Genomic DNA, 16,211 nt, shown 5'->3' with positions numbered 1-16,211 from the left:
GAGAGAGAGAGAGAGAGCTTTGCAAAGCATTATTGGCATACAGGAATTGAACACCCCCCCCCCCCCCCCCCCCAAGTTGTAACCCAAGGCGCAGGACGCAAAATAGCCGTTAGGAAAGCAGTTTGAAATTATGAAGCAACGTCTGCGCCATTGGATTTAATTTGGTCGCGATTAGATAATTCAGAGCGTGTTGCTTGTCTTAAAGTTGTATAGTTGTAAAATGTATATGTATTAACCCTCCTGTTCTGTTCATTTTTTAGGTACAGCAAAAATGTTCCCGGGTCAATCCCCATACAGGGGGGGTTTGCAAATACATGAAATGAACCATTTTCATTTAAAATGTTGATTACACTAATTAAGGCCAGTAGAAGTTTCATACTGAAAAAATAATTTTAAGTATTTTTCCTAGATTTTCAAACTTTAAAAAGGGTCAATTTGACCCGCAACATAACAGGAGGGTTAAGTTTTTTTTTTTTTTTTTTTACATTTATACAGTTTATTATGTGTATTTTTACAGGACTCACATTTTAATAGGTAACAATGTCCAGTTCTCTCTAATAAATACGAAATAAATATACTAGCGGTTTGCGTGGTCGATACACGTCCCACGCCCTTGGGTGGTCGATCATAGGTGCCCTCACTCTAACATGAGCCGGTAACTGCGGGCAAGAGAGTTTACGGTGTTGCGAAAACTTGAAACCAGAGTGGTCAACTCTGTTTTTTACAGTCTCTGGGTCAACTGCACTCGAGGCTGAATAATGAATTTCGTCTACTTAAATGTAACGGATATTCATAATTTGGCAATCAAATCTAAATAAAGTCGTTAGGCTAACAACGTTGGCTATTTTCCAAACTGGCTAGCTAGCTAGATCAAAACTATTAATCTATAGGCTAGCCTTCTAAAATGTGTGTCAATGTTTAGTTAACAAGTTTGTGTGTAGTACCGGAGAATGACGGAAGAGGGCTGACCTTCGCATTGTCTCCTCTGTCTTATCGCCTCGTGCTCTGAAAAGCACCATAGATGAGAGTGAGCTCCTCCCACTTGTCTCTCTGGAAAAGAATCTGGCCTTGGAGGACCAATTTTAACGTACGAAAGGACGTTCTGTGATTGAACAAATTATATTTGCAAGTAAGGAATTCATACCTGGCCTAACAGCTCTGTTGCGATACCTTTTAATGTGTGTTTGTGTTTTGACAAAGTACCCGGAGGTAGTTGCCCACCTGGCGCTACTAAATTGGTTGCTTTGTAAATGCTATCACGCTAGCTGGCTAGCTTCCAGCGCCTTGTTCAACGTAACAAGCTAGCTAGCTAGATTTGTTGCTAACAACTTTGGTCTCGGTCGATTTAGAGCGAGCTAACTATCTAGCTTGCTGAGTTAACATGACAAAATAAAACGTTAGGGGGTCTTCGTGTGCATTTTGCTACAGGCATAGCATCAAATTGATTTTTGAGGTCCAGTTGGCTTGCTTACTAGCTAGCTAATAGTAGTAGCTGTATTAACTAAAAATCCAAATTAAAGCGAGAGTGCACGGATGTGTAACAGTGTTAGTTATGTGTGTGCCATTATGACTACGGAAGTGGATAACAACGTTAAAAGGTACTGTGTTAAACTCACTTTAAAGTTTGTGATTTGTTTTGTACGTGCTGTGATTTACATGCTTCAGGTGCCGTGAAGGCAGGCTGCATCAAAAGGAGTTTCAGGACCAGGAGCAGACATTTATCGCAGAATTCACCGCCTAGCAGAGAAACGCACATCCGCATTCACACACATGTGCGGTGTTTGCCCGTCGCCTCGGGCCAAGCGCCATGCCTGGCCGGGACGGAGGTGCTGGCGGAAGCAGCGGGACAGGAGCGGGCACTAACGCGGGTGAAGAGGCCGGTGTTGGGGGAGGCGTCGTAACAGGGGGACCGGGCGGCGCCGGGTCTGCAAATATAGCGGGAAGCGCAAGTATGGGAGGCGGTGGGGTGCTGGGGAACGGAAACAGCTGCGGGGGCCCGGGGTCGGGCCCCGACCTGGAAGACGTCTGCAGAGACTTTCTGCGCAACGTGTGCAAGCGGGGAAAGCGCTGCCGCTTTCGGCACCTGGACTTCAGCGAGGTGCCGGACCTCGGCGCGCAGAAGAACGAGTTCGTCTTCTGCCACGACCACCAGAACAAGGAGTGCACGCGCCCGAACTGCCGCTTCGTGCACGGGTCCAAGGAGGACGAGGACTACTACAAGCAGACGGGCGAGCTTCCGCCGAGGCTGCGCAGCAGGGTGGCCGCGGGCCTGGGCCTGTCGCCCACGGAGCTGCCCTACAGCCGGGGCGAGGTGCCCCTCTGCAGGGACTTCCTGAAGGGCGAGTGCCAGCGCGGAAACAAGTGTAAGTTCCGGCACGTTCAGAAGGACCGGGACTACGACCCCGGGAGGGTGGGGGCGGGGGGGGGCATGGGGGTGGGTATGGCGAGCGCGGGGGGTGTGGGAGGGGTAGGAGGAGGGGGCGGCCCCGGGGTGGGAATGTCGGGTTTCGTAGGGGGTGTAGGGGGCGGTAATTTGATGGGGATGGGATGCCAGAGCTTGGGCAGCTACAGGGATCAGGGTGTGTCGGTGGGCGGGGTAGGGGTGGGGGGGATGGGAGGCTGCTTCCCCATGGGGCCGCCCGGGCCCCGGCGCTTCGACCGAGGCCCCTGCTCGCCGTACGACCCGGGGTTCGAGGGCGGGGCCTACGAAGGCGGGCCCCTGGAGGCCCCCATGGACCCCGCCGCCCTGCAGCTGAAGAGGCGCCGGATGGACGGGATGCGATTGGCTGACGGAGGCGGGGCCCCCTACGACCTGGGGATGCAGGCCGCGCCCGTGCCACGCCCGGTGGACTACAGGCTGCTGGAGGAGGAGAACGCCCTGCTGAGGAAGCGGGTGGACGAGCTGAAGAAGCAGGTTAGGAAGAGTCGCTCGAGAGCGCACATCCGCTTAGACCCCGTCCAATGAAAATCATTCTTTCATAGTTTTATTACAAAAGCGGAACCAAAGAAAACAGAACCTTAAGAATTAAGGCACCACAGGTGAAGGGGTATGTCGCAGGTGTCAGAATCCAGGCCTGGAGGGCTGCAGTGTCTGCTGGCTTATTTTTCCAGCACCACTTTTATGCTACTGCTTGGCTAAAGAGTCCACACACACACACACACACACACACACACACACACACACACACACCTTGTTCTCAAGACTTCAATTGGCAGCTGATTGAAAGGAAACCAGAAATACCTTGAACACTGTAGCCAATTTGACACCTCTGATGTATGCTATTAAATGTATTATTGGCATTCTTTTATGCATACTCGTTCAAATTAGGACTGACTCCTTACAGTGAACAAACAAAAGATCAATAACAGGCTGTACAAGCTTTTTGTCTTTTGATGTCATTGTTAGGAGTTTTGTTCTAAAATCAACAAGTATGTGTTAATTACCACAGTTGTCTCCTTTTTTAACATCTGAATATTGGGATATTAAGGACAAAAATCATAAACTAGACTTGCTGCTGGTTTACAGAAGATTGGCTGTATTTAAGCATTAAAAATAGTTTTATGCATTCTATGGGCCTGCAAAATGGCAAAACCCAAGTTATACCCCAAAAATTTTTTGTTTTAGCAAGTAAAGAGGTACAGCAGATTGTCGGCCCTCCTTTCGTAATTTTCTACATTATTCAGACAGCGGAAGCAGATAGGGTTACAGATAGAGATGGGATAACAGCACAGAAATAGTCAGCTACCTTATATACTGTCCCACACAGTCTTTTCCTGATCACCCTTACACCTGCGTTTACAGATGCTGCATATTAAAGAGAAAAGAGGAAGGGAAATTACATTCCCCCCATAATTACATGCATATGCTCATTATTCTAATAATTCTGAGTTCTGTGGAAATACGTATGTTGTCTTCAGTGGACTTCCACACACACATTCACACACTCACTCTTGCATAATAACACGTTTTCACACACAAGATTTCTGTTGTTTCTGGAAGGAGTTCTGGGTATTCTCACGTGCGCGCTCTCGCTGCATCTCGCCTAAATTCCTGTCCCTTCGCCAGGTCTCAAACCTCATCGCCACCAACGAGGTCCTGCTGGAGCAGAACGCCCAGTTCCGCAGCCAGGCCAAAGTGATGTCGCTGTCCTCGTCCCCCGCCCCCTCCGAGCAGAGTCTGGCGCCCCCAGTGGGGCCCGTCAGCTCCTACAACCACAGCATCGCTCAGACGCACACCACGCTGAGCAGCGCGGGCCTGCAGCCCCGCCCCGTCGCCCAGCAGGACCCCGGGGCGCCCCCGGCCAACGCCGCCCCGCCCGCTGCCCCCCCGCCCCACCTCAACCCCGAGATCGCCCCGCTCTCCGCCGCCGCCCTGGCCCAGACCATCGCCCAGGGCATGGCGCCGCCCCCCGTCTCCATGGCGCCCGTGGCGGTTTCCGTGGCGCCCGTGGCCGTGTCCATGGCGCAGCCCCTGCCGGGGATCACCATGAGCCACGCCACCTCCCCCATGGTGTCGTACCCGATCGCCAGCCAGAGCATGCGGATCACCGCCCTGCCGCACTGACGGGGGGTGGGGGAGACGCTCCCACCCCTGCTGTGCCCTACTGCTCTGAGGACTGCCCCGCACCACCCCCCCAACAACTGAGGGTCACTGCCATGTAAATCTGATGCTGCCAGCTCCCACCCCGCCCCGCCCCACCCCCTCCCCCACTGCCCTGGTGGACCCTGCACCCCCAGTTTTGCCAAGCACCCTCCCCACGCAGCCGAAGTCGAACCTCGCGGTCGGCGCGGACTCCCGTCTTGCGAGCCGTTGCTTTGCGCCGATTGGTTGAGCCGCGGGTGTGTGCGATGACTGTGGCGCCGCCCTGATTGCACCTTCTCTCTGGGGGACGGGACTGATTCGTGGACACGCCCTAAAGGGTCCCGTGAGCCGACGGACGTTTTCTTTCCAAGGTATCGAACGGTGCGAGTAGTTTTGAACTTCTGAATCTGCAGTAGGAGATGGAGATGAAGTCAGTTCCTTTTTAAATGGAGGTTTATTTTTGTCTTTATTCTTTTTCTCTTTAAGTCTGAGACCCACAGAACTCTGGTGTTTCTAAAGGTGTCCATGAGAAACAGTGCAGAAGGTTGGGATTAGGGTAGAGTTATAACTACAGAAAAGTAGTGCAGAGGGTTGGGATTAGGGTTGGCGTTAGAACTACAGAAAAGCAGTGCAGAGGGTTGGGATTAGAGTTGGTTATAACTACAGAAACGCAGTACAGAGGGTTGGGATTAGGGTAGAGTTATAGCTGCAAAAAAGTAGTGCAGAGGGTTGGGATTAGGGTTAGTGTTAGAACTACAGAAAAGCAGTACAGAGGGTTGAACGTTGGCTGCTGTTTTAATGTTTGTTCTTGTTTCTGCCCTCTGACCTTGAAATGACCTTCATACATAAATGTTCATGATGTTAAAGAATCGATTTTGCTTGTAAAATTCTTTCCATTCTGCTGCATATACTCCAGAGATTTTGTTCCTTCATCCTTAGGGAAGTTTTTAATTTGTGTTTTAGTATTCGGGCACTGTATGCTCAGTCGTTTGTGGGAACTCCCGATGTCCTGGTAACACGTCCTCGCTCACGTCGTGTCTTTGGCCGGTACCTTTGCGTGCTTGCCCTGGACCATGTCTGGCCCTTGCACTGAATACCGGTCTGCTCTCACAGTAGGGGCAGCCGTGTGGCTGGTCTCGCTGTCTCTCTGGGTTTCGGGATGGAAGCCCCCTGCTGTGTGGGCCGTGGTGCTGGTGCTGCCTGTGGCCATTATCTGCACAGCCAAGGCGTCTGATTGGCCCCAGCGTAGCCTCAGGGAGGGAGGAGGCTTTTAGCGACCAGCTGTGTCCCGGCCTTGCGCATGCGCCGTCTGTCTGCGCGACCCTGCGACTGCGCGTGCGCAGCTCTGCTGGTGGAGGAGAAGCGACAGCATGAATTTGGGGCCTTGGGTCAGGCGTCCCAACACAGAGGGCTGTTCCACACTGGAAGAAAAAAAGAAATGTTTTGTTGATTTAAAAAAAAGTGGTGAAATATGACAGGAGCAGGGGCTGCTGGGTGGCTCACCCTGTTAAGGCGGCGTTCTAGTGCATGGGTGGGCCCTGCAGTCTGGCATCTAATCCAGACCGTGCCAGTGCCAGCCGTGGCCGGCAGCCCCATTGGATGGCTCTGCCGTCGCCCTGGGATTGTGAGAGGGGAAAACAAACAGGAAGTTTAGCATCTTGCACGAGGGCCGTCTGAGCCCTGGGAAGAGGGCGCAGGTGGGGTTGAACGCCAGAGCAGTGAGGTTCTCCTGTGCCCCGGCGTTGGTGGAAGAGTGAAATTGCTGATCACTTTCACCATAGATGAAACGGGCTAATAGGCAGTGGTGCTTCCAAATGAATAACGTGTATAGTGAGTACTACAGTGGCAATTAAGTGCATGAATTTTAATCTTTTAAAACTATTTGTCTAAGTAATTGAAACCGTAGGGATGCACAATGATATTGGAGTCCTGTCAGATAAAATAAGATTCTGGCTGATATGACGACAGAACATGCATGCACCAGAGAAGCAATGTGTTCATGCTGTTTATGCTGTAAATTAAGTGAAAATGTCCACTCAACATCTGAAGCTCCTTGTTTTTATCATTGTTACTTGCCAAAGCAAAACTATACAGAGATTAGGTCGTTCTGTAGACTTATGCCGGCTGATTAATTATGATGATAATAATAATAATAATAAACTCCTATGTAACACTCTTTATGCGTACATCCCAGGGACAAAAAAACACCGAAGTCCAAACTAAGAAAAATAGGCACATGAGAAAAAGTAAGTCTTAAAATGTAACATAGCTTGGAATTCAGTTCCGAAGGCAAGGTGCCGAGCAGCTAAAAGCTCATCCCCCAACGGTTTTTAATTGGCAATTAAACCGCCAAAAACGTTCAGCAGTTGGATAGGCACGTACTGCAATATTCAACCAGAGCCTGTGAGTGAGAAGGTCCAAGGCCATGAAGAGACATGTGGATCGCCTAGCAACACTTTGGAAAAAGACCCCTGGGTTTAACAGGACGCCAGTGCGATGATGTTAGACCAGGAGCGGTGGGCTCTAAGCCGGGTCTGTGGGCTGCCGTGTTCTGCACTAACCGAAGCCGCCGTAAATTAGCGTGGGCCAATAAATAGCGCGTTTCAATAATTCAATAAAGTAAACCAGTTGAAAATATTTTGCTATACAATTGAATTCACAAATTGACATCGTGTGCTCATCGATTACTGCTATGGACGTGGAAAGTTGGTAGCCGTTTGCAGTTGTGCTCTAATGTAAAATATGGCGGTATCGACATCAGCCAGGCAAATTATTGGTTATTCATGTCAACTCGACAGTGTCCGTAATTGTGTACCGCTAGAATCGGTATTTTTTATACTCTGCTGTATTGGGAATATTGACACTCTAGTATTGACGTTATGATCACCAGGCCAACTTCCTGGCCACACAGAGGGGCAGTGGAGGAGACTTGAGTTCCATGAAAGACAGGTGGCCTAATTTGTTCTTTCACCCGTCTAGCGTGTTGATACTGTGGACTTGTCATTTGTCCTTGTCTTTGACTTCTAGTTAAATGCAAGTATCCCACTTTTTGGGTTTTAAGTTTGCTGACTTAACTTTGGTAATCATTGAAGTCGCCAGAATGCTTGTGAAGAAAACAAGTAATTCTTGCATTTAATTGAGAGTCAAAGTTCAGTGAATCCCAGCATGTGTGTTTATGGAACATGGGTGGTGGTGGTGGGGGGGGGGGTGGTATTTCCAAAACACCAGCTGCCACTGTCTGCCACATCCCTTTGTCACCTGTTTGATAAGCAAGAATAAAAGGGAGCTTTCATTCTGCTCATTCTTTTTTGAAGTTTATTTCTAGGTTGCTTGTTTTAAAATTGCCTGCTCACTGTTCTCTCTCTGCTTCTCACTTTTGCCTTCTGTTACATGGGCAGTAAAATTAATCCTGCTTACTGTCCAGTTTAGTTTATGGCACAAGCTGCAACATGGAGCCAATGGAAGAAGACAAGTGGGCCCGTATTCAAAACGGTGCGGGAAATCTACAACTGGAAGAAAGGCCCAATGAAGTTTTGTCCTTGGAATTGAAAAACTTCCTCGCCTTCCCAATGCGGTTATCTTTATTTATTTGAAGAGGAAAATTCAGGGTTGCTCGAATGTTGATTAAAATTAAACGAATATTGAATATAGGCTGTTTTCCAAATGTTTGTTTGACGAGCATCTCACGTACTCCTCTTCCGAGTATTAACTAATACAGTTAAGTGCACGTATCACGGCAACGGCAGAACCCTGGTGGCGGAAGGCTTGCGCGCGAGATGTCAGTATCCATAGATACGACTTTTAATGCATTCGTTAGAAACTAGGAAGGCTTAGCCTACTGATTAATTTGTGACTTGCACTGTATTAAGCTCATTTTAATATATCATCACATGGCTTAGAAAACGTGTCGTATGCTATTTCACGTCCCAAATTAATTTAGGTGTAGTGCAGTGTTGGCTTGCATGTAGGCCTGTTCCTGTAGTGTTGGAGAAGTAAAAAAAAACTGAGATATCCCTCCATCAGTAAGCAGCTGAATGCCTTACAGGCAGGGTGGAATCAAGTCCCGCCGCCTCCTCTTTATTGACAACATTTAACCGTACACGGTGGCTGTCACGTGTGGATACCTTTACCTGTTACGCGGACATGCATAAACATATATGCAGCAGGTCAACGTCTTGGGTTCTAAATTCAGAAATTTACCCCCGTCAATCGGATCCTTCAGTGTTTCAATAAGTGTTCGGTGGGGGTGGGGTTGAAGCCTTACCATTAGCATGTCTTTTAGAAACGACCAAGGGAACATCGTTTTGGGTTTATCTAAATTAGGGCTAACCAAAATAATTTTCCTTGAGTAGGCTAAATTGACCGTAAACTGGGGTTGTGTGTATACTGCAGCCATACAACTAAAGCATATAAAAGGGCTGGTGTATACAAATAGGATACGAACATGCAGATATTTTTTAACAAATCCGTAAATCATCATATGCCGATTTGTATAAACGATTGGTGGTCTTGGTATCGCAAAACAAACCTAAAGTTAAATCGACATCGTGGTATTAAATAAAACAAATCACAGTGCTTTGCACGATAAAATTCGTGGGGGAAAAAATGACAGGTGAACGTGCGTGATGGCGCCGAGGCCCGTTACCTTATAGCCCCGCGCTTGCTGCTGGGGATTGTCTCGGCGGTCTGCAGGGATCAGCGCGTGCGTCCTGAGGCAAACACGCACTTCGTCGCTATCTGGATTTTATCCGCCACTACCCTGAGAAAATTCTTACTCCAACAGGTGCAGCGACTGATAATAGTGAAGGCTACTTATTATTTATTTACTTAGCATTTTAAATGTATGCTTAAATAATGTGGAGATCGCGGGAAAACTGACTTTAAAAAACAGGCTGTGTGCAAATTATTTTCACGAGCGCGCTCCAGTCAGGTGTAAAGTGCTTACAGAATGTATTCGTGATTCTCTATTCTCTTCCAAACCCAGAGGACCTCCCCTGCATCCATCATCCTCCCGCCTAGGATTTCCGCTCACTCTTTAACAGACTCCCGTGCAGCTCTCATCTGATGCGAACGTGTAAAACGGAGATAGCCTTTAAAACCGTCGCTGTCAACTCGTAAAAATAGCCCAGGCTACTGGATTAAAACGCAGGGCGATAGCTGTTTGCCAGAGTCAGTTTAGCACGAATGTAGCAGCGAGAAAGATTGCTGCAGCACAACTGCTTACTGCAGACCTTCTGCACGTTTTATATTAAATAACGTTCAGTGCGTTAAGTGTAGGGTTAAGTTTTTAGGTCCTATTTGGAAGGCAGGACAAGTGTCGTATGAAACACGCCCCTACTAGGTCTCTCGTATAAGGCATTTTCTGGTATTGGACTACTAGCTAGCTATCTAATGTGTGCATGCCGCGCAACTTTATCACTGCTTGGGTAACCTCTGCGCCGCTCGTGTGAAGAGGCTGCTCAAGTTTTTTTAAACCATTTGCAAGTATTCTATGATTTTTATTAACAGTTTTGTTCGGACATATTTTTCAGCTAAGATGTTTTAAAATTTACTTCGGAAGACACCAAATACGGAGCTTGAGCGCGACGTAGCAGTTTTACGGAAGAGAAACGCTATCATGCCAACTGGGGATGCAGGGCCGGGTAGGGCTATGGGCACCGAAGCTGCGGGTTCGGCCCATCCCCGAGAAAGCGTATCGAACCCGGCGGAGCCGCAGCCTTCCAGCGTCTCGGGCGTAAGAGCGGTGTCAGTATTATGGTCGTTCGGGAAGTGTCTTGGAACACTGTTGCCAGTTTACCTGGCGGGATACTTCGGCTTCAGCATCTGCTTGGTAATCTTCGGTCTGATGGTTTACATGGGATGGAAACAAAGCCGATATGGGAAAGAGAAACGACTGCGGTCGGCCATGTACTTGCTGGAGAACGAGCAAGACTTCACGTCCAGAATATTCAGAAGTAAACGGGATTTACCATCATGGGTAAGAGAAGGAAATAAAAGCGTTTGTCTTGTATTTATTTCAAATGAATGTAAATTTAACAAGTCAAAGTTTACAAGCTAACTGCATAAGCACACACGCACACGCCAGTTGTTCAGCAAGTGTTTGACGGTTACATTTAGAATAAACCGCTGCACCACATCTGTAAACTGGTGGCTGTCATTGTGATTTTGACAGATGAATGGTTTCGTTTCCGTTAGCTGTTTTCTTTTTGCTCGCCCAAACGTGCTTTGAATATTAAACCATCATTTACAATATAACGTCAAGTCAGTATTGATACAGCCTACCGTTTGTCCACATGTCTTTAAAAAAATAATTATACAGGGTAATTTTTAGTTATCTGTCCCTGTAGTAACCTTAACGGGCCGTCCAGATAAAATGGACTACGTGCTCTGTAAGCGCTACCGTAATAGGCTACTCTTCCACAATTTGACACAAGTGGACCCTTGCAACACTGCACGGCATTTACTCATATATAATAATGACATAAACCGAACAGAGAACAGAAATGCAGTTTCAGTTTGGTAACTCAGCTTAAAAAATGTTATTTGGTGCAGTGTCTTAATTACGCCCGCCCAGATATTGAGTCTTGCATTTAATTATTTTGGTAATTAAATGTTATGATTAGTGTGTTTGTGTCGGTGTTGAAGTTTGGAGCTCAGGCTTTGTGTGTCTGTTGGAGTGTAACTTTATATGTGTATGGTTTAAGTCAATATTTGAACTAGCCATGCGCATTTAAAGCAGCTACTGTCAACGTTAGAAAACTTCACTCAACATTAGGTGCATCTGTAATACATTTGTACATTAGCAGTATAATCTAATTGAATATGCTACTGGAAATACATCAGTACCGATGTAATGCTAATTAAGTTTACGTCATTACTATTAGTCATTCAGTATTTCTGTATTTAATAGTAAAGACAAACATCCAAAATAAGTAAAGACAAACATCCAAAATTTTAGCATAAAAACATTCTGTGATGCCCTGGTGGTGTGGAAATGTTTGTGGATGCAGTTTAGTGAGGACAGTTAAAAAGCAGAACTGTGCCAATCACAGCTTGCAGTTCTGAAATGCTACGGTTTTACACTGCGGGCCTAGGAAGCGGCCAGCTAATCCATATCCATGCGACAGCGGAGGCAAAACTGCTTTAATAACAGGATGAAATGCTGCTTCTATCATAATCACTACTGCTGCTGTTGCTAATAATAATAATAATAATAATAATAATAATAATAATAAATGCAATAGCATTAATGGTCACAATTTCAACACTAATCGCACCCAAGATTAAGTCTGCATTGTGTCAATGATCAGTACTGAATGAAATGTAAGCTTTCAAAGAGTTACATTGGCTATCCTCACAGGCTGCATGTAAAACTGTCATTAACCTTTTTGCATTTGTAATTGGGACTGAGGGTGACCTGCTGAGACTCAGACTGTAGGGAGTCCCTGAGAGTCAAAATGAGGCTGTGTGGGAAATTCTCTCTCTCTCTCTCTCTCTCTCTCTCAATACGAAGTCAGCTTGCTGCCCAAACGTTGGCGATAAAAATCTGCATCGGAGTAAACAGAGTGTGCCACCCTTCTTTCTTTTTAAGTTTTACTTGCATGTCCTTCTGGTCTGCACCTCGTTAAAACAAGGTGTGCATTTTCTTTTTCACTTTTGAATAAACAGCAACATTAACATACTGCTATATTTGTGCCATATAATATACGGTATGTAAATAATTAACTGCTGCTCTCGCTCTCTCTTTGTCTGCCTTTCTCTTTTGCTCTCGCCATTTTTTTCTCTCTCCCCTCTCTTTCTCTTGCTCTACCCCCTCTCTTTTCCTCTCATCTCACACCCTTTCTCTCACTCTTCGACCTCTCTCTTATTCCCTCTCCCTGTTTCTCGCTCCCCCTCTCCCCCCCCCCCCCCCCCCCGTCCTTCTCTACCGCATTCTTCCGTCTGTCCAGCCTTGGCTATATTAGGAAATTGTTGTTGCTTGTCTCGGGATTCAGTCAGGGGTGAGAGGGATGTCTGGGCAATAAAGGCTAAATTAAAAGGAACATCTTGGAGGTGGGAGGCCAGTCATCAACCTAAAAATTGGGGGGAGATGGGGGGGCAATATAACGAAAGGATGGCTTGCGTTTTCTGAAAGGAAAAAGTTTTTTTTAAGTGAGATTTGAGTAAAACCATCTAGATCAGAGTTTTTGGGCTTCTTGGATCTGGCAATTCTTCTTGTGTGGACAATCTTCAGTCTGTGACTCTCACTTCCTGCTTTTGCTCATTTGGTTTTTTTGTGTGAGTGTTTGTGTGGCTAATGGTGACACGCGTCACTTCTTTTCAAGAAGACCGAGTCAGTTGCTCAGCCTCAGATATGTACACAAGCACAGGCGCCCTGACAACCAGAGACGGGTAGGTAGATTAGCACTTAGAGAGAGAATGGTTTCTTAGGCTGTTCTGACTTGCTAAACTTTACTGAGAACTGAGTAGAATTTCCTGTTAAGGAGCAAATGTCCACAGATCAACCACAACACACACCTACACACTTGGGCATTTGCACACACAGTGTGTATAAACAGGATATCACACACACCCACACCCACACCCACACTCACACTCTTTCTCTCTCTCTCTCTCTCCCAATGAAAGGCATAAACAGGCTTACCACACACTATCTAGTGAAATATCAGCCCAGTTTCCTAGTTTTTGTGACTCTTGGCCTCATCTCATGACACTGTGGTTGCTGTTTTGGTTAAAGAGAGGAAGCACTGTTTGCGAGCCACACACACACACAGCACACACAGAAACGCACCTAGTCACTCGTACAGATACATTACAAATGATCGTCCTCACCGTCTGTTGGCTGGATGCTGGACTTCTGCAATGTGTGGGTTTTTCAATATGAACACAAGTGGGTGTGCGCGAGAGTGGGTGTGTGTGTGTGTATGGCTTTCAGTGTGGTGTGTGTGAGAGCGTACACTTTGTGTACACACACGTACAGACACAAGCACACACTCATACACACACACACACACACACACACACTCACACACACTCTCTCTCTCTTATTATATTGCCCCTTCCTCTATCGTCTAATTTCAGGTCGACAGCCGGCCTCCCTGTCCAAGCTGTTCCTTTTAATTCGGCAATTTTTGTCTCCTTTTCCCACAGGTAAATTTTCCAGATGTGGAGAAGGTTGACTGGTTGAATAAGGTAAGAGAAAAGTGGAGGAGAGGTCTCTCTCTCTGTCACTCACACACACACTAGTAGTTGAGCAGTCTATCAGGATGTGCTGAAGCCCAATACCTAGTGGATGCTGGGATACATAACAAAACGTTTGAGTATGAATCAAAGGATATTGATATTAAACAGTGCCCTTATCAGACCACAGTTAGGAAATAGAGTCCAGTTCTGATCATCACACCATCAGAAAAATATACAAAGGAGAACTACACTGGCCCCAAATGTAATGGAAGTGTATCAGTTATGAGGACAGATTTAATACATTAATCTTGTGTAAGGACACTGGTGCGTGGGGGGGGGGGGGGGTTGTTGATTGAGGATTTTAATTCATACAAGGGATTTAAATTCACAACGTAAACCACAGAAGATTTGTTTATAGCAGCAAATGAGGAAGAGGTAAATTCTGTGAAGAGTAGGTGAGAATGAGTAGTGTGGATAGCGGATAGTGCGGAACAGCCTGTTCTCTCTGTCACTTAGTCTATGTTTTATATGATCCCGGCATACTGCACGTGCAGTGATGATGCGTTGTGCAGTGTGGAGAGGGATGGCGGGGAGGGGGGGGGGGGGGGCAATGCGGCAGTTTCCCCCATCTCTGTCCCCTCCCTCTTGGTTGCTGGCGTTGGTGATAAATCAGGCAGATGAGGAGAGAAACCCTGGCCTCATGCAGCTCCTGACTGTGGCACGCACCAGTACCCCGTCCTGTAGGCTGCTGAAAGAACAGAGGCAGACCTCCGCCCAGTGCAGCCCTGCAGCGTATCAATGGAACTCAAAGTCCTTTAAAAAAAAAAAAAAAAAAAAAATGTATCAAACCCGCTGATTTCAGTAATAATGTTGTATTGAAATATCTGACTGAGCTTAGGTTGTGCAACGACCAGCAGCAAGCAGAGCGGTGCTCTTCTTGTGCAAGCCTCCCACCCTCACCCTCACCCCCACCCCCACCCCCCTCGCTGCAGGCTTCCTGACACATGATCTGAATGCTGAATCACCCACTGACCTGGGATCAGCTGCTGACTCATGACCGTGAGAGAAACTGAGCCAGAAACATAAACAACTGCTAACTGTGGGGCAACACTGCTGCGCAGCAGTGTCAAGGAGCCATTTTCCTTGACTTGCAGCACTCACTTTCATTTAAAGAAGACTGAATTTGAACTTGTCGTACAAAAACTGGGGGCACGCCTGGTCAAATGGCCTGTTGGATGTCGAAGTGAAAAGAAGTTAACCTCTGCATGTTTGAGAAAAACATTTGAGAAAAAAGGACGAGTCTGTTGAAGGCATTCAGAGTTACGATTACTGAGTGGTTCATTAAGTTGTACAGACTGTTCAAATGTGTCTTTCTTTCATGAGCTGAATATATACAAGTGGGCATTGGTTCCGTCATGGGAACCAGGATACGATTCCCTGGGAGATGCCAAAGAATCTTTGCACTACCACTGGAAAACTCACAGACAAACTCAGAAAGTCATACCTCTGTGAGTTTGGATGACATTTGATGGCACGGTGACAGATCTTTCGGAGCGGGTTACAGTCCCTGTTTCGAATAACGTACTTGTATGTGAAAAAAACAGTGTTGGCTTCAATACTGAAATGCAGGGTTCCTGAGACAGTGATGTCCCCACTAAATGCTGAATACTTGCATAAGAACCAAGTCTTTCGTCTTGAAAAGTACTCCCCATGCTAGCAGGATGAATGGTACAGATTAGCCTTAGCCTGAGCAGCAGTCATACCGCATCTCCAAACCTGTCATGCTTGCCTTCAAAGACGGTGAGCTAATTAATGAGATTTTCACGCCTCCCTGACCGAAGTTCACCAGCAGCTGCTCGTTTGATGATGGCTTATGGTCCTGTTGTGGTAGAATCCGTGAGCAAAGAGAGCTAAATGATTGCGTAGAGGCACCATTGATCATAATGCGTTGCATCTCCATTGTTTTCATTTAAACGTCTATGTTGGTGTAGAAGGCCTACTGGTCTACAGAGGGACTCAATGTTCATCTGAACCCCTTCTATGGAAGAATGTAAAGAATCTGAATCTCTTCTATTCTATCACATTTTATTCAGTGACGGTTTTGCTGATCCTGTTGATGGTTCATTTACTTGGCTGGCTCCTCTGGCTGCTTACATTGCAGGTACCTTTGTACGTTATTTAATATCATTTAGTTGTTCACTTTCACTGTGTGACAGCTACTGTTCAAGGTTAAGGCTGAGTGGCTCAAGGACACAGAAGCTCTTCATTATTAATCTCTTCTATGCATTTGCTTTGGTACTGAATCGACACTACAGTGTAAATGAGTGACTGGTGGGTGACTGTTTTTGGACTGTATTGTATTACATTTTAGTGCTGCACAGCACAGTAGCACACAGAACAGCAAAGTGAATACAGCACAGAACAGCACAATATAGAACAGCACAGC

At 46.7% G+C, this 16,211-nt stretch overlaps 2 protein-coding genes across 2 annotated transcripts in view; both read left to right on the top strand.

Annotated features, from left to right (window-relative positions):
* Positions 1–977: 977 nt before the first annotated feature.
* On the top strand, positions 978–4,665 carry LOC118208122 (zinc finger CCCH domain-containing protein 10-like). Its single transcript, XM_035382466.1, has 3 exons — positions 978–1,129; positions 1,666–2,914; positions 4,067–4,665. The coding sequence occupies exons 2-3, from the start codon at positions 1,808–1,810 to the stop codon at positions 4,562–4,564; spliced, it is 1,605 nt and encodes a 534-aa protein (XP_035238357.1). The 5' UTR covers positions 978–1,129; positions 1,666–1,807; the 3' UTR covers positions 4,565–4,665.
* A 4,846-nt stretch (positions 4,666–9,511) lies between these two features.
* Positions 9,512–16,211, top strand: part of esyt1a (extended synaptotagmin-like protein 1a) — a 30,658-nt gene continuing 23,958 nt past the window's right edge. The window contains exons 1-2 of the mRNA XM_035382458.1: positions 9,512–10,559; positions 13,733–13,774. Of these exons, the coding sequence (XP_035238349.1) occupies positions 10,200–10,559; positions 13,733–13,774 (402 nt within the window). The 5' untranslated portion in view covers positions 9,512–10,199. The remainder of the gene's footprint in view (positions 10,560–13,732; positions 13,775–16,211) is intronic.

This window comes from Anguilla anguilla, chromosome 11, assembly GCF_013347855.1.
Source record: "Anguilla anguilla isolate fAngAng1 chromosome 11, fAngAng1.pri, whole genome shotgun sequence".
Lineage (NCBI taxonomy): Eukaryota > Metazoa > Chordata > Actinopteri > Anguilliformes > Anguillidae > Anguilla > Anguilla anguilla.
This window is presented reverse-complemented; position numbering and strand designations above follow the sequence as displayed.